The following is a 20,851-nucleotide window of genomic DNA, read 5'->3' as shown; positions in this document are numbered from 1 at the left end:
TTAAATAAATTACCAATTATTAATATTTAAAAAATAAAAAAATTAGTCATAATAATATTTAAATTAAATAAAATATTAATATTTAAATTATCTATTATTAATATTTTTAAATAAATAATCAATTATTAATTTTCAAAAATAAAATAAAATAATTGATCATCATAATATTTAAATTAAATAAAATATTAATATTTTAAAATATAATAATTAAATTATAAATAAATATTAATATTTAAATTATCAATTATTAATATTTTAAATAAATTATCAATTATTAATATTTTAAAAATAAAATAAAATAAAAATTAATCATAATAATATTTAAATTAAATAAANAATTATTAATTATTAATATTTTAATTAAATTTTAGATTATTAATATTTAAAAAATCTAATAAAATAAAATGTCATATAAATAATAAAAAGTGTTTTTATCTTTTTATTTTCTATTCCTTTCTTATTTTAAAATTATTGTTACCAACTAAACACTACAATAAATCATAATAATTATTTCTGTCTTATTCTTTTTATCATATCAAATTAAATAATAATTATTCTATTTTCATATAATAATTATTTTATTCTATTCTTGTTTATTCCATCAACCAAACATATCATAAGACCTCTGCCTCTTCTCCCTCTCCCATCTCTTTTGAGACAAGAGTGGACGAGAGCAATGGAAGATTGGAGACAATTTCCTATTCAACTGCTAGGCATGGTCGAGAGTACTGTAACACTGGCCTATTCAAGCTAAATACCAATTCTTTCTTTTCTCACATGATAAAAAGGGGACTTTTTAACCGCTAGCTATGGTTTGCCATCGCGTGCCAACTCGGAGTCTCACATTGTCACCCTCCTCCCAACTCGGTTTTCTAACCTCCCCCTCCCATCTCTGACCTTCAGTGAGGTGCTGTTGTCACTTTTACATCACTAGCTTTGATTTTAACCACTCAGTCAAACGCATCCTACCCTCTACTTCCACCGTCCCATCACTCTTTTCCCTAATCCATCATCTCAGATAGATGACCCCATGGCCAACGGCTCATGGGAAGAGAGAGCTAAGAGTCACAGATTTTGAGAGAGTACTACTAGAGAGGAAAAAACCATCGTTGCAATAATAAATAATGCCTATAACAAATTTAATTAACTCTGCACTGCAACTAAACTAAGATGTCAAACACACCAAAGAAAGGGCAGGCAGCAGCAATTCAAAAGACAATGGGATGTTTTTTTTTACAAAATTGTCTTTTGTGGCCATTTAAAGGTCCTCTCCATCACGTGCGACATCCATTACTTTTGTTACAACCCCGTTGGTGCTCCTTCGCCGGCCGGCGAGCGGTCACACAATTTTTTGACTGTTGAGGACCGCAGGGACTACTGCTGTTGCGGTCCTTGTGGAGGGTCTCATAGTTGAGCGGCGATGCTCCTGAAGAGATCTGGCAGAGCGCTCCCATCAATAGTAGACAAAAGCAGCAGATGACCAAAACATTTTTGGGCTTAGCAGCCATTCCCCAAACCTGAAACTGAGAAGCAGAGTACGCATAAGATAGCATGTAAACAGGACAAAAAGACATGTTTTTATCTCTCTATGTCTCTTGCTAGTTTACCTTTGGTCTCTCAATTGAATGCCTTTTTTTTTCTGTCACCCCACCGTTCTGTATAATATTGAATAGAAGATAAAAATGTTTGCTTGCATAACAAACAATTTGAAGTATAAGCATCATCTTTTGGTCAGTTAATGGCTCATCTTTGCAGACAAAAATCCTCAGATTAACTAAATGTTTTGCTTCATCTGAAGTCTTTACTGCAATTTTCATTATGCACTCGAAGATAGAAAACAAAAAAAAAGGAACATAAAGGTAGAAATAGCATTTCCCTTTTCGAAGTAAGGGAGAAGGGAAGCAAACAAAGAAATCAAAATAGTAAGAGGGGAACAAGGTACCTGAAATTGGGGAGGAAGGTTTGCTTTTCTGGATTATGTGCTTGAGGTCTCCTGTAAGGTGGAGTGTAGGTGGTGGGTTGATTTCTTGCCTCCTTGGGAATTCTTGATCCTCTCTAATATTGGGAGGTGTGGGGGAGTTTGCTTATCTCGAGAGAATCTTCTAGGACTGTCTTAGGGGAATAGTCTGGGGGAGTGCTTTTGGTTTTGTTTTCTCTTGGGATTCAATGAAGGGGGTTCGACGGGGTTCGAGGAGGTTCTCTGAGACGATAAGGGTTGACGTGGGTGGGTCTTTGATGTGTGTAAAGGTTATGTCCCTCGGTTGGCTAGGACGTAGGGGTGTCGATCTTTTGATGGAGGGTTCAAAGGGGTCACTCTCAAGCGTGTTTGGTGGGGGGTTACGGGATTTCTTTGCTGCCCTTGGTGGGAGTGATGGTGACCGTGTGGATGGTTTCTTCGATGGCTCCTGCTGTTCTGTTGGTTGCTCTGTGTGATGAGATTTGTCTTCCTTTGAATGTGGATAGCTCCTTGAAGACCTTCGTCTGCAAGGATCCGTCCGTGGTCGTCTTCTCTGGCTGTTTCGGTTCACAGGGATTGTTCTCGAGAGAATGTTCTGGCTTTTGGTGATTTCTTTTTGTTCTGCATCTCTTTTGGTATTTGGTTTGTTTTTTTGAAAGCCAAAATTATATCGAGCATTGTCATATACAAGAGACTTCGAACTGCAGAGCCACGTAAGGCTTAAAGCCTCTTTTGGTATTCGGTATTTGGTTTGTTAATTGTTCTGCGACCGTCGTGACGGGTTAGGATTCTCTGAGCATAGTGTTGTTTTTTGTTCAGCTTGTTCAGCTTTTGTTGGATTTTGGCTGCCCTTGTTAAGCAGCGAATGGCTGTATACATTTTTTGATAAATATACAGAGATATTTCCCACATTAGATGTTCTATGCCACCAAAGTCTTTTGCAATCTATGCTTAAGACTCGTCATGGAAATGAAGAACCGCTTTTCAAAAGAAAAAAAGTTCACCGCGTTCCAATCCCAATGCATTCTGATTTTTTGGTGCTTGAGCTTCTTGGTTTGATGGATGTGTTGTTGATGATATTTCAATGGGTTCATATTCTAACTCTTATTTAGCTGCCAAATTTGACATCCAAAATACCGGTGCGCTTTAGACAGCGTAATGAGTCCAAAATGACTGCTGCCTCTAAAATTGCTGCCCTCAAAATTTTGCTCGAATCGATATCATCATTACGGTTTTGACTAAAAACCAAAGCACACTCCCAATTTTTCAAAACCAAGATTGCACACACCAAAATCTATGGATTAATTAGATGAGCGACCAAAATAAACCAAAAAAAAAAAGAGGGCATATGATCTATTTAGTGCTTAGGCAAAAGATAGTAAGTCTTCTCATTTAATACTTTTTAATATGAAAAAGTACACAAAAATATAACACAAATTTATAATATAGAAAATATTAAATATTTTAAAAATTATATTTCAAAATAATATATAAAAGAGCGAAAAGAGTGCTGTACTTTGTGTTAAATGTAGTGAAAATAAGAAATTAATTCACCCTAGTAAAAGGCAAAAGCAAAAGTAACAGTCTTATTGTGAACCTTGTTAAATTGGGTAATGTTTCGTTCCCAGTCATTTTGTACCTGTAGAAAAGAAAGGGCACCCACTTGTGCATACATATGGCTCTTTTAGAAAAAGTGGGAACACCTCCTTTTGGAAATGATCCCACTGCCATTCAAAGCTAGTGGTTATTTAATCAAAAATCGCAGAATTTCTTAGAAAGGTACGTTAGGTACTAGAGATCTCTGGCAGGAAGTAAGGCATGAATATTGTGCAGTGAGGCAATTAATACGATGTGAGTTACCATCCATCATGAATTCTAGGTACATTCTTTTCTATAGTCTCTGTGCAAGGAAACCATGGCATATGTTGTTTGTTGTTTTATATTTTTAATTTTATTAAATAAAAACGCTCTCTATGTAAAATCTTAATATCAAGTGGAATTCATGGTTAAATTAGTTAGGAGTATAATTTATTTTATTCTAAATTTGACTCAATTTTTCAAGTTTGTGTTTCACTATTTTAATCTATAGCTATACCTTTCTTGTTTTAATATGCAATAACCGACGGGCAATGAGACTGAACTTTTGACATGTGCTTCTTTTTCCTTTTTTCTTTCTATGGAAACTGTGCATATACCTTGCCCCAGAGCTTATGAGCCCATGACCCATATTATTGCTGCTTAGGCCTGTAATCGCATCCACTCTAGGCCACAATTCAGTTATTCATACTCACTTGATTTTATTTTTTTAACACACTGTTCTTTTAAGAAAGAAAAACTAAGGATACGAAGTGAATTGAAAGGCAATAGAGGAAGAGTAGGGTCATTCTCATTATTTTGGAAAGTCATAGGATGAAAGCAAGGGGAAACGAAAATTTCACATTCTCTTCAATTGAGTGTAGGAGATCAGAATTTTGTGTAATTGCATAACATCAATTATATTTCAAGCGCTTTGTTGTTACGTTTTTAAGGGTCTCATGTTTATTCTTTCAATTCTTCCGGTAGCCCTTTACTTATGAGAGGTCAAATGTTTTATTTGTTTCCCTCTTCAAGGGTAGTTATGGACAATAAATCTATTCGAACGCATTTGGTCGTATAAATGACTCAAGATCAATTATCAATCAGTTTTCCCCCTTCTAAAAAAATAATCATGAGAAAAAAAAAAAAAACTTGTTTCGTATAATTTATCCCATTCCATATTAGTCGTTAATGCATTTATATAATTTGTTATTCATGGAAGCCTAAAGCTCATGTGCAAGCCCGAGAAGCCCATTATCGAGGTCATTGGGCAGGTGGCTCACTGATAGCCAATCAACTGACCTCTCGAACAGGAAGCAGTAAGTTTTTAACTTTATCCCGTCCTATTTCCTTTCCTCGAACAACAGGTCAATATTTAGGGGGAGTAATTTGTCAGTTTAGATGGATTAGTCACACGTATTTAAAAATTAAATAAATTAAATATTTTTAAAAAATTAACTAGAATTGATTAAATTTAAAAAAAACTGAATCGATCAAACATATAAATTGATTCGGTTAGTTTAATTTTAAATAAAAAGGATTGAAATTTTACTATTTTTATTTTTAATAAATTATAAATATTAAATTTTTTAAAAATATTAAAATTTATAAACTTCATCTATAATTATAAAATATACAAATAATCTAAACATGAAAAAATATAACATTTGCCATTTCACATAAGATATCAAATTAACATATAAAAATTTTAATCTTTAAATTTTAACATTTAAAACTCAATAGAACAAAGATAATTAAATTAATATCTACAAAAAATACCATTTAACACAAGACAATCAACTATTTCATATTATTAATGTTTTCAAAAAAATAAAAAAATTTGCACATCATTAACTTAGTATTAGGAGAATATACATAATCTTTGTTTGATTTTTATGTTGGTTCGAACAAAAAAATTTAAGATAAAAATTTGACGAAATAAACTAATTGAATCAAATTATTTGAACTAATTAAATTTAATTTCATTGTTAAAATTTAAAACTAACAATCATAAAAACAATTATAATAAAAAAATAAAATTCATCATCAACCATAACAAAATCAATCACTATTATTATCAACCATAATAAAATAAATATTTATATAAGATTTAAACAAATAATAATCAGATTATAAATGTATTGATTAAATATGTTTACATGATTAATTAAATAAATAATAAATAAGTTTTGGATTATTCAAATACATAATAACATGATTAACAATATGTAACTTAAAATTGATTTTAAAGTAATGGAGTTATTCATGGATTTGTTTGTAAAGAGATCGTACTTTAAAATTCAACAACCAAGATTAGACTGTCAGTGAATAAAAGGTTACGAAATTTAAATTGACACCATGGGGCGCCACCGCTATTCAAACGAAAAAGGGGTTGCTGAATCAGTTACGTCATATGGTTGCCTGTGGGTCCTACGGTTTCAAGGGAATTATCGGACCTACCCCCTCGGCCAGATGGGGTCCACTATCGAATCCTCAACCGTCGGATCACTTGATCATCAAATATTCATCAAAGCCTGCGTTACGTACAATATACCCATTTTTTTAAGGACAAACAACTCTTTTGTCCCGGCCTCCTGTCCCGCAGCGAATCACCGATCAGCCACGTGGCAGGTCGTCGTGGAAACCAGCGGTGCATGGTGCCTACTTTACCAACAAACGGCGTATAACGAGCTGAAGGTCGAGGGAATCCAGGTGATAGTGACAGCGCCGCCAAGTTGTCTGACGGGTTTCTCCGTTAAGATTTTCCGTTTGGTTTAGTTCCTCTCTTATTAGTGATTTCCTGTGGGATTTGAGGATTTCTCGCGAAGCAGATGTTTTACACTCGCCAATGACGATGCTGCCACGTGTTCACCGTCCATCAGGTCAAAGGGAGAGTGTTGCTCACGTTGGTGAGGACCCGCGTATTGCTTTCCATAAACTAGGACTTCTATTATGAGCGAGTGATAATCGAATGATATCGGTGCTATTGTACCAAATTACGTCTGGACCATGTTGAAAAGGTCCTGTTCTATGCTATTTTTATGACATGCCAAAAATGGTCTTTACAATTTGCACAAAAAGAAAGTTAAGGACTTAATACACAGACACACATTTTTCTTTCTATTTTTGTATTTATCATGTGGTTTTTATGGATGGGGTAGCAAAATGAATATTTTGTTAAATTGAGATTAAAATATTCAAATTGTTTTGTTGATTTATTTCATCAAAAGAACATTAACACTAAAATAATTAAATGTAACATATTGGTTATTTGGATTTAATTCAAATGATAATATAAATGAAACTTGGGTAATTACCTTAACTTTAAATCTTAGTCTCTCACTCTATATTAAAATAAAAGTGGGAAGCATTTATTATAAAAACTTTTAAAAGAAGTTGTTTATTGTATAATCACATTAGGAGAAAATCACGTCAATTAGTGCTTAATAACCTACATGATTGAATTAAAAATCTTCTTAAAACACGACCCAAATCCTACTATAGTCGAAATTATTACCGTAATAATTTGAAAACCGTACGTCTCTTAGCCATTAAGGAACTAAGTTGCTGTACTTAAAACAAATAAATAAATTTACGAGTGCATCACAGTACATCTTTCACCAAATCACCCTACTGCTATTCGTCCAAATTCCCAAAAATGCCCTCACTGGCTCCAGACAAGGACAAAGATTGACGTGGACTGGGACGAACTTGAATGGCAAGCCGTGCGGTGCGGTCAGGCTCGCACCACAAAGCCCCGAGGCATTTCCTTTTCGCGCTCGACTCCAGGGCTCTAGCTGGCGACCCCCTGTTGGGGCAAGGAAAACTGCACCAAGGGCAAAACAGATAATTCAAATCCCTAAAAATGTAATTTCGTGACTTAGGAAAGCTTTTTTTTTATTATAATTAAAAGAGAGAATTTGAATTTTACACTTTAAATAAAAGATTATACGAAAGATTTGAATTTATTTTTTAAGTAAGAAAATTATATATCAATAAATGAGATATATAGAAAGATTCGAACATTATTTTATAAATAAAGGTATTATATATTACTTAATAAATAAAATACTCAAATATTAAAAAATTTTAAAGTATTAATAATTATTTTTTTCAAAACCTAAAGTCTTCGAAATTCCCCATGAACTTTAGTTGGACTGCGTTATCATTAAATTCCAATTTCACCCATACACATTTGTCAGAATCTAATTGGAATCAGCTGAACGGTGACGTTTTGGGCGCTCGATTACGATGGATAATCTAGTAATTTGGAGTTTTTCTTTTTCATTTTTCTCTATTTTTCGGCGGCTTTCATGCGCTTTTATCAGGTGCGCTTCTGTTCGAAGCTTATGGTTTTGGTTGGCCTCCGAGCTCCGAAAAAAAAAAACCCCCTAAAAATTCGCCAAAAAAACAAAAAAGAAAAAAAAATCGGGTGGTTTTCTTCTTTGCTGAGAAAGACAGTCCAAAACCCTAACGATCATCAAAACTCGAAAACAGCTCGTCACGTTCAACTCTCTCCGGTAACTCTTCCATCACTTTCTCACACTTTCCATCCCATTTTCTCGAGTTTTCTATCTTTACAAGCATATCTTTTCATAATCCGATTCTAGTTTCCTTATATGTTTTTATGCTTACTTCTTTAAGAACTTCGATTACTTTTTCGGTTTCCATTTCTGAAACTCTTTAAACTCCCGATTGCTTATTTGGTTAAAAAAAAACTACTTTTTAAACGTTAAGCGGATAAATTTTTTGACTGTGTTAAGTTTAACGTGGTCGTTACGGTGATGAAGACTTTGTTTAAGTTGCCTTCAACAGTATTTAAAAGCTTTTCTAGTAGTGAAAGTTTCAGTTTTTCCCTATTTTTCGTTTTGTTAACTTTTCCAAACTTGTTATAAGATAAACAAAGTAAAATTTGCTGCTCAAAAATTTTTTACGTTGTTATAAGTATATTGAATTACTGTGTCTATAAATTATATAAATTAGAAAAGTTGCTGTGCCGGAATACTCTCTGTTTATATTTTATTTGATTTTTTTAACTTTTTTTTTTTGGTTTCTTCGGCTAAAATCCACATTAAAGAAATAGTTTAAAAATGAATGAAAAGTGAAAGCTGCTCGTAGCACTCCTGTTTCCATTATTTTTTAATTAATTAATTACTTGTTCTGGTGTCAAAAAATGGCTTTTTCTTTTTTAATTGTTTGGTTGTTGAGAAAACGTTCAGAAACGGAGAAAACTGAGGCCCTTTTTTTTTTCATCCATTTTTGTGGAAGAGTAAAAGGGAACTAATTTAATTGGTTGCAGCTTAATATTTTGTTTTTTGTTTAATAAACTATTTGCTTTTTTACTGAGCATTTTAATTGGTGGTTTATTTTCAGGGGAATGTATCAGCGGGCTAAATCATTCCTTTTTTTCTTGGTTCTGTCATGTACCCTTTTTTGCTTAACTACATGTGAACCATGTTCTGTAAACGGGGTGCCAAAAATGGAGGAATATGACGGGTGTGAGTACTATGGAGATAATCATCATACTGGTTTTCAAGAAACTATTATTGGTGATTCAAATTCTGGCTATGATACAGGAACTTCAATGACTGGTTTAACTGTTGAGAGTATCTGCACCGATTCTCATTCATTCTGTTTTCCTTCAACATTGCCTGGCTTTTCAACTGAAGAGACTAAACTTGAAGTTGGCAGTTTAGAAGTTTCTAGGAGTCAGTCTGATAGTGCTTCATCTTATATAGAACCAAGTAACCTTAGGGGGCAGGCAAATAACAAAAGTTGGTTCTCTAATCACGGTATGTTTAAATTATTAAATGGCAGGATGGTTTCTTGTTCTTTGTCTTCGAGAGATGGCATCCATGAGTTTTCATCTAATGCTAATCAAAATGATATTTCGTGTAGAGGATCTTTACAATATCAGGAGAGTGCAAATGTTAGGATGAAAAACAACAGGGAGGTGACCAAATCAGGTTCTTTTGATGTATCGTCTTTCCCTAATGTAGATGTAAGTCCTCCTGTATTAGATTGGGGACAAAAATATTTGTTTTTACCTTCAGTGGCTTACTTGACTGTAGCAAATACATGCAACGAGAGTGATTTACATGTCTATGAACCATTTAGTACCAATATGCAGTTCTATCCCTGCAATTTTAGTGAGCTTTTGCTAGGACCTGGTGAAGTAGCTACAATATGTTTTGTTTTTTTACCTAGATGGGTGGGCTTGTCATCAGCTCACCTTATCTTGCAGACAAGCTCCGGTGGTTTCCTGGTTCAGGCTAGGGGTTTTGCTGTTGAGTCCCCTTATGAGATTCAGCCATTAGTAAGCCTGGATATTCCTCCTAGTGGACAGTTGAGTAAGAATCTGTCTTTGTTTAATCCTTTTGATGAAACCGTCTACTTGGAGGAAATAACTGCATGGATATCAGTTTCTCTAGGGAATACTACCCATCATAGTGAAGCAGTTTGTAGTAAAGAAAACTTCCAGGGTTATAATGGGCACAGCTTGCTTAGTGCTGAGGATTGGTTGGTCATGAACAGTGGTAAATTTGGTTTTCCACTTATGGCTATGAGGCCACACAGGAACTGGGAGATTAACCCTCAAAGCAGTGAAACCATCATCGAGATTGATTTATCCTTTGAAGCAAAAGGAAAAATTTTTGGTGCTTTTTGTATGAAGTTGGGGAGGTCTTCACAAGACAAGTCTGATACAGTTATGGTTCCTCTTGAAGTTGATTTAGATAAGATAGCATCCTATGAGGATCACTCAAGTTCTCTTTCAGTTTCTCTTGAGGCTCTGGTGCCATATGATGGCAGTGAAACTGTTTTCATTGCCATCTCTGTGGAAAATGCTGCTCCTTATGTGCTCAATTTTGTCAAAATTAGTGAAGTTGCAGATACAAAGATTTTCCATATCAAGTACATGGAAGGGTTGCTGCTGTTCCCTGGTGTTGTTACCCAGGTTGCTGTGATTCCCTGCAATAAATTTCCAGTTGAAATTCAAAATTCTGCTTCTGAAGCATCTGACACGATCAGAAGTTGTAAATTGCTTATAATGACAAACGATTCTATTAGCCCTCAGATTGAAGTTCCTTGTGAGGATATAATCCATATTTGTAAGGAACATCAGAAAGGTTTGTCTATGGGTTTTGAGCATCAGTCTGAAAAGGTTAACTTTGGCAATTCAAGGACAGGGTCCTTGGGCGATGGCATGCGGTTGGCATCATGGGCCAAGGTTTGCTCTTTTAGTTACCATGACATAATTCGGACGTTCAAAATTGTTTCTTCTTTTTATTTGTTTATTATTCTGGTGATTAGTGCTCCAATGCTCTTTTATTCACTTAAATTCTTATTTGTTATAGAACCTTTATTGTTGTAAAGTTCCATGTGGACTACTCTTTGGTTAGGGATATAGATAAGATCATAATATTTCATAAGTGCTTGGACATGGAACAGACTTGAGCAGAGGGACTAACTGTTAAGCTCCTATAGGGAGTGTGTTAATGCCCATTCATTATTATTATTCTTTTTATTGTCTTCTTTTTGGTGTTGGGTTATTGTTTTCTGCTTTCAACTTGAATTTTTGTCAAGAGCATATTGATTTGTCATCTTCTTATAAAATGCCTTGAATCCAATAATTTTGAAGTTTCAAAACAGATTTTGCATAGGTATATATGCTGGTTGCGAAATATTCATAGGGACTAGTGGAAGTCTTCTGAAACATTAGAGCAGAGAGGATTTGAAATCAAAGAAAATTACAATATGTTTTATCGTTTGGTTGGCACACAATCACACATTCAATTAAGCATGCAAGGCTTTGCTTAGCCATAAATGCTATGGAAATTGATCCCCTCTCTTTATGTCCTTGCAAACATTCGCCTGTTATACATGCAGACATCCACTCTGTCACTTTAATTTCTTTTTCTCTCCATTTTGTATTCATATCAGTGCACAAACGTATACAACCTTGATGGCTTTTATGATATCAGCATTAAGCTTTTAAGTCTTATGGAATCATTAACATGCATACAACATCTATGTTCAGTGTAGCTAAGAAGGTCATGTGGCTATATATGTAGGTGTTGGAGATAGCAGAAGCAGATGAATTGGTACTTGGAAATTGGAAATCTCAAGGTACCACAAACGGCATGTCAGTGCTTGATGATCATGAGGTACTGTTTCCAATGGTTCAAGTTGGAAGTCACTGCTCCAAGTGGATCACTGTGAAAAATCCTAGCAAGCAGCCAGTTATAATGCAGCTCATTCTGAACTCAGGAGAAATTGTTGATGAATGCAGGAGCCAAGATGTTTTTATGCAGCCTCCTCCTGGTAGCTTGAGTCACAATTTGTCTGCTATACCAATGAGATATGGGTTCTCAATAGGAGAGAGTGCACGGACAGAGGCCTATGTTCAACCGTATGGGACAGCATCTTTTGGGCCGATTTTATTTCACCCTTCAAATCGTTGTGGGTGGAGAAGTTCCGCATTGATAAGGAACAATCTTTCTGGTGTAGAGTGGTTATCTTTGAGGGGATTTGGAGGGTCAATTTCTCTAGTCCTGTTTGAGGGTTCAGAGCCCATCCGGAGTGTAGAATTTAACCTTAACTTACCAACTTCTTTAAACATCTCTCCTCCACAAATGTTTTTTCACATAGAAGAGACTACTTATGCCTGTTCTCAGCCATTTTTAAAAGAGCTGTATGCCAGGAACACTGGAGACTTGCCGCTTGAGGTAAGAAGCATTGAGGTTTCTGGGACAGAGTGTGTACTTGATGGTTTTATGGTGCATACTTGTAAAGGTTTCTCTCTTGAACCTGGAGAGTCAACAAAGCTTCTGATATCATACCAGCCAGATTTTACAGCAGTAATGGTACATAGAGAGCTTGAACTGGCTTTGGCTACAGACATTCTTGTCATACCAATGAAGGCAACTCTCCCTGTTCACATGCTTAATCTTTGTAAGAAGTCAGTGTTCTGGATGCGGCTAAAGAAACTCTCTATTGCTGTTCTTCTTTCTGTTTCGTTATTGTTTCTCATATTCTGTTTCATCTTTCACCAAGCAATGGTCTTGGGCTTCCAAGATTATTTATACAAGAGTGAGAAGAACCCCATCACTACAATCAGGACTGGAGGAAAATCTTCTCGTGTCAATCGTAGTCAAAGAAACAGTAGGTTTTCTACGTCAGCTGAAATGGATGGTATGTTAAGTTCAGTTGGGGATGTTAAATCTTTGAAGGAGGGATCCAATGGTAGATGCCTAAATGGTCAGGTTAGGACCAAGGAACAGGGGCTAACTGATCCAAATGCAAAACTAACTCCTGAAAATGACAGGGAAATTAACAGTTTCTTAGATCCTCAAGGGAATAGTTCATTGCCATCTTTGCCCTCAAAATCTGCAGTGGGTGAGAACCCTGATACAAAGGAAGCACCTCAAGCTGGTACCCTCACAATCAGGACTGGGAAAGAAAAGGGAAGAAGGCGAAGGAAAAGAAAAGGTCGATTTACTGGATTGATTGAAGTTTCAAGTAGTCAAAGTGGAAATTCTACACCTTCATCCCCCTTGTCCCCTATAACATCTGTAACATCTAATCGAACATGGTCGTTCTCTCTTGAGTTGGACCAATCTGTTGAGGCCAGAAATCCTTTTACTCAATTGGCTGACCAAACCTGTGAGAAGGTTCAAGTTCCTGAACCTATTTCCAAAGCAAACGTGTTGGGACCTAAGGTTTCTGTGGAACATGGCAGCAACAACTGGTATTCTTCGACCCAAGTCCAGTCTACAGTATCAAAACCTGTTCTATTGCCCTCTGCTACTTTTCCTTCTGCTGGTAGGGCTACTCCCAGCTTGTTGAGCTCCTCTCCTCCTTTGGCTTCAACATCTGTTATGGCTCCTCATGCTCGAGCTCCTGGGTCCAAACTCTGTGACCAGAAAACCATAAAAGCAGTAGGAAAGGCTAGACTAGGAGATGAATATACATATGATATTTGGGGTGACCATTTTTCTGGACTTCATTTAATGGATAGTTCAAAGGATGTTGTCGCCATGAATTCCAGCACTGCAGAAAATGACTCTGATAGTTTCTTTGTAAGGGGTCCACAAACCCTCATGAAAAAATCTCAACCAAGATTTGTAAGTTGTTACAATCGAGAAGGGTAATGATGAATTACTAGATAAAGCTTACATGTCTTGCATCCCTAAAGTTCTTTTTTTCGTTTCTGTTAAAGGTCTATGCACTGATAATGCTTGTCTGTATGCAGTTGCACGTGCACTCATGCATGTTCATCTTTGTGTGTGCCTATATGTTACCTTGTGGTCACTATTGTTTCAATCTAGTCAAGCTTCCTCTGAGTTCACCCCAGTTTTCTGCCTCAACATTTAGAAAGTCTCACTTTGCTTGCTTGGAATTTTGCGAGAATTTTTTTTCCTCTACTGATGAGCAACTTTTTCTATGCGGAGTGGTTGTTCACACTGTTTATTGTTTTGAGTTCTGTACTTGTCTTCTCCTCTGTTGATGTGCAAGTCTCTGTTACCCTGAGTTTTGTGTTGCCGTGCGTCCCAATGGATGGAGGATGGCATGTCATTGGCCTGGTCTGGTCCTTCTATATAGCTATTGAGTGTAGCCTATTAAATGTAGATTACCTAATGGCACCTAGCCTAATTGTTAAATCTTGGTTCTAGGGCCAAGGTCAGAGGTTCAAATCTCTGCAACAGAACACGCTAACAATTTCTCATGTATCAGAATATGGTATTTAAGAATGTAGATTAGTAAGCCTGGATGTGTAACATTAAATGATGGTGTATTTATGCTGTCCAACTAATTGAAAGTTAGCATTAGAAGAAGGTTGGAGAATATTGGTTTGTATTTCATTAAGTGTAGCCACCGTAAGAAACTTTGCTTATTAGGGAAAGCTTAAATTCCTCATTTCGTTGAAGGGCTGGTCATGAATATTAAGTCTGTCTGGTTGAACTTTTGATGTTTTATAATTATTCCTAGTAGCAGAAAATCAACTAGATTATTTTGATCCTGGTGTGGTGGAACATGTATATTTTTGATGTGCTAATGTGTTTGTGTATATGTGCCATGATGGGTGCTGTTGTGAATGAGTATGGAAATATGAAGTCTAGAACTTTTATCCTTTCCTGCCCTAGAATTTCTGATGTCTAGTGCAGGCTACTTGTTAGTTCTAAGTACTCACAGGCTCATTGGGAGGCTAGGGTGCTGATCAACTGAGCTTTAAACCCAACAATATTCAAATCTGTAATCTATTTGCATATTCCTTTACCTAAGTTAAAATTTGATTTTGTCAAGACTTTGCCAGCAATGTCTTTTTAAGCTGTCTCTAGCTGCACGTAAGTTAAAATTTGATTTTGTCAAGACTTTGCCAGCAATGTCTTTTTAAGCTGTCTCTAGCTGCACATATTTTTAACCTCTTAGAAATGATATGTTATTGGAAAACTGAAATTTTGCTTCTTTTGCCTTTTGTATTTTACTCCTGGTATCTGGTTGTGCAATGGAAAAAGCTGACTGTTGCTGTGGCGCAGGTGCACTGGAGGACCAAAATTTTATAGGAACCAATCTTGATTAAATTTGATTGAAATCTTTGTTTTGTCATAACTTTATTATAACACAATATTCATCAATCGTCTCTAGAGAGCATCTAATATTGTTACTGCTATAGTCTTTGTCATCACCAGATATATAGATGCTTTTTTTACCTAGTTAATATAACACTTTTGACATGGCAAATGATGTGTTTCCTTGTTCGCCACTGCACTTCATATGCATATACGCTTTTGCACTTTAGAGAGATCTGCTTCAGCAATATCCTGCAAAGTGAGTTACGTTGTTTAAAGGTGAAGGAGGGACTATTGTGGCGAATCTCTGGAAGTTAGTATCTATGCTTATTTGAGTTCATGCACTTGTACATTGTATTCCTTCTATTTTATTTATTTTTATGATTTATTATTTGCATATAAGTGTAAATCTTCAATAAATATATATTTCTATATTACCCCCTTAAGCTTGCAACTTGCAAGGTGCTTTTTGGCTGTAGGAAGGACTCTCTAGAGAGTAATAATGGAACTAATTTTTTATTGTCTACTGATTTAGTGGAGACATTGGACTGGACAAGCTCATATGCTTGCTACCTTAGTTACTTTTAGAAACCTATATGTATCAAATATTAAGGGAACTTGAAAGGCTTATCATAATGCGTAAAGTAGAGCTATACAAGTTTGTTCTGATGAGTTAAAAACCCAATATTGGATTATACAGTAAATTTAAGATTTTGCTCCTCATTGTCATGGTTCTATTGCCTGCTTATGGATGCTCTTGGTAATATAACAATGGGTTGATCCAATAAAATTAACGTGGATTCTAACCACCAAAGAATAAATTAAGTACTACTACAACAAATGAGTTAGCTGGAAGTAGAGTTTCAGATATTGATGACTGCCTAATGCAGGGTTGAGATTTAAGGTATATGCTTGGTCTAGAAGCTGAACTGTCAATGTTTTCCTTTAGGCTGTAACCTTGCTAAATCTTGTGGCTCAGAGAGTTGCCAAGTTTTTCATATCACTGCTAGAAGGCCTGCATTTGTTCTCATCTACAATAGAACAGCCTCGTTTCAAGGTGGTGGTCCTCATTGGTGCAACTCCCTAGTCCGACCCAACCAGAATAGATAATATTTTCAAAATCATTATAGATTAGTAGATTAGTTGATAATACTTCTGTTGAACTGTTTCTATTAGTAAACTTTAAAATCAGCTCTGGGGCTAAAATAGGGTTTCAATATGATATCTTATAAAACAAGAATATTATGCATTTGGTGGATTGGGTCAGAACTTATAAGAGTCCTCCAAGATGAAAGCTAATGTTATATGAGAAGGAAGTAGTGATATATATTCTGATTCTGAAACCCTCATTATGGCAATTTTTGGGAAAGACTGGGTTTTTAAATTTTGGTTACCGAATTTCTTTGAATTGTAGGATGAAGTAAATAAGTTGATCACATGCTTCTTAAAATTATGATTGCAATTCCCTTTGCATTTTCTTACTGCAGCTACGTTGCTTTTACAGCAGCCTATTTTGTTTTCATCAACAGAATTTGTCAACAGGGTCACCCCATGCTGTTTGCAACATCACTACAAAAGGACGCTAGTCAGTTGTTGATGCATGCTGATCCAGGCATACACAGGTTCAGAACAATATCATTGCCAGGGTAGGCATTCGTTATAAAAACTGTCAGAATGTAGTAGCTTTCTCATTATAATGATTATGTGCATAGCCATGGATGGAGATAAGGCGGATTTTAAGTTCTTGAGAGAATGATGTTGACAAGACAGGATGGGCTCTGGTTTGTCCCGGCAACGGAGCTACACAAGGACAAGATGATTGTGAACCGAACTGCATTCATTTGTGGAATTTCCGGGGACCATCTTTTGTGTTTGGTTAATTGGGTTGCAAGAGCTATGGAAGCCAAATTGTGATTGGAAAGTTCCATCACCAACCCAACAAACAAATCTGATCTCCCAATCATTTATTTTGCTTTGGTGCTTGTCGCATTCCACTTATTTTGTTCATCTGTTGCCTTAGTAGTTTCAACTTGCAAAATTCCAATTATGGCTCCCTCACTAAATTCTGCAAGTCGATGGAAGTTCTTTAGGTAAATGCTAGTTTCTATTCCAGTCTGTTAGCTGGTTCTGGCGTAATGCATGGCACCTTTCCGCCGTGGTCCAGCTTCTAGGTGTCTATTTGGACCACGGCTACAGCCAATTGGGACAGGGACCGGTCCGGATTTTCCTCTTGGGGACCTCTCACCTCTCTGTCCTTGTAGTCGTTCATTTGGCAAAGACTGAGATGAGTTAGGTATTTAGATGTCAAAAGTACAAGCACACAAACCGACCAGGCCCATGTAATGCTGTTCCATTTAATAGAGACGATAACTCTGAGATTATTTCTCCACTTACCAAAAGCACATTTTGGGTTGAAAAAGTTTGAAAATTTGGTTGTGGGCTCGCCTTGACTGCACCACGGCATGTCCCTCGTGCCAACAACCTTCGGTGATGAACGATGAACACCAATAGTTTTGGTTCGCCAGCTAAACCCAGCAACCAAATTAAAAGATACGAAAAACCCACAAAAATAATGCTGCAATCCCTTTTATCAAATATTTTATCTGTCCACGTTTTGGGGTACAATCTGGCAAATGAATTTCTCAAGAACTCGATGCGCTTTCCAATTGGTCACCTGTACCATGTCATGTGAGTTGTTGTTAGCAATGCTTCTCTTTACTTTTTTGGTCAGATTTGTTTGATAATTCTAAATCCCTGTTTGGCTGTTTCTCATATCAAGATCCTGCAGAAAGCAATATAAGAAAGTGTTTGAGATATTTGAGAACCAATCGTTTCTAGCCTCACAACCAAACGCCCCCATGTTCTCCAATGGTTGGAGAGGAACGGACGAGAAACCTTTTCCTTTTGCATGTGGATCTGCTTTAACCCTTTTTTCCCATAGACTGGCATCAACCTTCCAGCAAATTTTTTTTTTCGCACTTTTCATGCTTTCGGCCTCACCCTTCACCCTCACTTTGTATTGAGCCCAAAATTCCATAGTGGGCTCACCTACCCCTCCTCCTTTGGGACCACAACAAAAAACAATTAAATGAAGTGGCAGCTTTGGAGATGGAAGCATGTTGTGAATTATTTAAACTCGGACTTTCCTTTATTAGTTTTAGACTTTAGTTGTTCCTTTTTTTTTTCTGAACCTCATAGGCTTGAGCCTAATTTATTACTTCTTACAACTTAGCTATACATCTTTTTTTATTTGTTCTTTTTAGGGTGTGATGTCTTGAAGCTACTAGCCTACTGAAATCTCCAACGATGTGATTGTTTTTTTGATAAAATACTCTACTTTTTAACTTTTAGTTATAATTTATATAAATTCATTAATTTTTGAAATAAACTATTTACTTTAAAAATATAAACATCATTAACAAAAAATATAAAAAAATAATTTTTTTTTTTCATTTTTTCTCTCAAATAATGTGATCGGCCAACTACTCCTCATTTGCTGGCTGACCACCCTATTGCAAGTGCTTCCCAAGGGAAGGGAGCACCAGATCAATGCTCCCCTAAATTTTTTTCCTTTGAATTTTTTTGTAAGAAAATAATACAATACTAATTTTTAAGGTCAATAATGAGTAAAATTATCTTTTTGATAGAAATATTAATGAATGACTAATGACAGAACTTATGTGTTCAGCGAAAAAAATTATCTTTTTGATAGAAATACTAATAAGTGACTAATGACAGAACTTATGTGTTCAGCGAAAGAGTTTTTTTAGAATAGAATATCTATTTAAAATTTTGATTAAAAGTTAAGAAAGTACAAATATTTTATCTTTGTTTTTTTTCTAGGGTGAGCTCAAGCTATACGAATTTTAATGTTCTCCATCCCCTTTTTTGCTAAAAACTTAAGGTATTCCGCCCTATTGAGGTATCTAGGCTTGGAATGGACAAAGGCATAGTCCGTTTCATGCATGCATGTCTTTTTCACTAAGTGCTTGTTTGACTTAATTTTTTTTGATTTATTTACTTTTTAAAAGTAAAAGACAGGTTAAATGTAAATTTTAAAAAACTCTTAAAAAATAGCTTTTTATTTTAAAAATAAAATTAAAAAAAAAGAATTTTTGAAAAAGCTCTTGTGAGGAGCTTTTTCTTCTCTTCTTTTAAAAATGCAAGAAAATTTTTATTTTTGTTTGAAAAATATCCTCATTTGTTAAATATAATTACAATATTACCTTCTAAAAAAAATACCCTTTATGATAATTTTAATTAAAATTATAATTAAAAAAAAAACTTATAAAAAGAATTTTACCAAACAACTTTAACTTAATTGTAAAAGTTATTATTTTTCATAAGAGCTTCATAATAATTTTTAAACTAAAAAAAAGTTAAGCCAAACAAGCTCTAAAGCTTAGCTCCTTCTATTTTACAAATCAAATCTTTTATACTAATATTTTATCCGAATAAGACTAACGAATCTTTTTTTTTTTTCTGATAAAGTTGGGATTAGCCTTATATAGGAGAAATGTAATTGGTTAGAATTTTTAAGGTATACCAATCTATTTATTATTTGGTCACTTGAAGTATTGATGTTCAATCTAAGCCATATTTATGTGTTGGAAATTAACACTTTACCTAAAGTCTGATAGCTTAAGTTCCAATTTTTAGTTATTTAAGACATCTTGAATCTGATTCTTGTTGTAAGATGAACAAAGAGCAAAGGTGAGTGGTGAAGAAGGCATTCAATGATTTCAATAGTTTCACGCATGGCTTTCATTTCATGATAACCAAAGAGCACAGAGCCCCTAAAACGAATCATTAGAAACAAAATGAACCATTTCCCACTAAAAAAAAAATATAACCCTTCATGAGGAAGAAACACTTAAAAACAGTACTCCCTAGTTAGGCTTGTGCTGCAGATTCTCTCACTCTTTCCAATCCCCATTTGATCACAACATGAATCCCACTTTCTCTCATCTTCAATTATTAGCTTAAAAGGCTTAAAACATATAGATTTGATGCCAAAACATTAATCTAAGCTTTGATTAAGAAAATTATTTGCCCACTTAAGACAATAGCTTGAGGGCAACCAAGCTTTGTTTCCCCCCGACGAAAAGGCTGTGCAATGATGGCCCATGAATCAATAGAAACCTAAGTGACGAAGAAGAAGAAGAAGAAGAAATTAAATAGGTGGTGCACTCAGCACCTTAAAAGGGTTGGCATTAGTGAATGGCAGTGCTTGAAAGCACATGAACAATCACGTGCTTTTGCTAATAAAGCAATTATGTTAAACTATGATTGAATCCATGTATCTTTCATCTTATTATATTATCATATATAATGCCTTGGGAATGTCTCACTCAAAGTTTACTTTAAGCTGCTTTTTTTTCCCTTTTAAATAAATAATCCATGTACTGTTGGATTATTACTTTCCATATCTTCAACTAATACTTTTTTTTCTTTATTAAATGTTATGTTGAAGTTTTAGTGCACCCTTTGGGATTATGTCACTGATTATCAACATTAAACTTGCATCTAATTTAATTAATGATTAATTCCGTCCAAATTAAACTATTGGAAGGAGGAGCAATATATATATATATAGTGCCTGTCCTCTTGCAATATACATTCTTTCTATTTCATTGCTTCAAAAATACAGCATCAAGCATGGCGGATGGATCACGTATTCTTACTTGATGTTGCCATATTCCAAACTAAAACAAATGAGCCAAAGAAGTTGGTTATGTGAGTACGTTGA

General features: G+C 35.1%; 1 protein-coding gene and 1 long non-coding RNA gene across 4 annotated transcripts; one reads left to right on the top strand and one right to left on the bottom strand.

Annotated features, from left to right (window-relative positions):
• LOC18611097 lies at positions 1,090-2,768 on the bottom strand. The gene is made up of 2 exons (XR_001926767.1): positions 1,943-2,768; positions 1,090-1,523 (listed from the first exon to the last, which is right to left on the bottom strand). It is a non-coding gene; the product is annotated as an uncharacterized LOC18611097 (long non-coding RNA).
• Positions 7,865-17,217, top strand: LOC18611094. 3 transcript variants are annotated; one of them, XM_007047141.2, is made up of 4 exons: positions 7,865-8,052; positions 8,906-10,760; positions 11,605-13,656; positions 16,645-17,217. In XM_007047141.2, exons 2-4 carry the CDS (start codon positions 8,910-8,912, stop codon positions 16,750-16,752), a joined length of 4,011 nt encoding a protein of 1,336 aa, XP_007047203.2. In that variant the 5' UTR covers positions 7,865-8,052; positions 8,906-8,909; the 3' UTR covers positions 16,753-17,217. The 3 variants fall into 3 exon arrangements, with proteins under 3 accessions (XP_007047203.2, XP_017983519.1, XP_017983515.1); XM_018128030.1 differs by having other exon boundaries at positions 16,632-16,790; XM_018128026.1 differs by having other exon boundaries at positions 16,607-16,790.

Source organism: Theobroma cacao, chromosome 1 (genome assembly GCF_000208745.1).
Source record: "Theobroma cacao cultivar B97-61/B2 chromosome 1, Criollo_cocoa_genome_V2, whole genome shotgun sequence".
NCBI classification, from domain to species: Eukaryota; Viridiplantae; Streptophyta; class Magnoliopsida; order Malvales; family Malvaceae; genus Theobroma; species Theobroma cacao.
Note: the sequence above shows the minus strand (reverse complement) of the source record. Positions and strands in the feature narration are given on the sequence as shown.

Bases quoted from the DNA above. Each gene is read 5' to 3' on its own strand.
- LOC18611094 (XM_007047141.2), top strand. From the start codon at position 8,910: ATGTATCAGCGGGCTAAATCATTCCTTTTTTTCTTGGTTCTGTCATGT. The intron at 10,761-11,604 runs GTTTGCTCTTTT...CTATATATGTAG, and splicing joins GGTTGGCATCATGGGCCAAG to GTGTTGGAGATAGCAGAAGC. The intron at 13,657-16,644 runs GTAAGTTGTTAC...ATTTGTCAACAG, and splicing joins AAAAATCTCAACCAAGATTT to GGTCACCCCATGCTGTTTGC.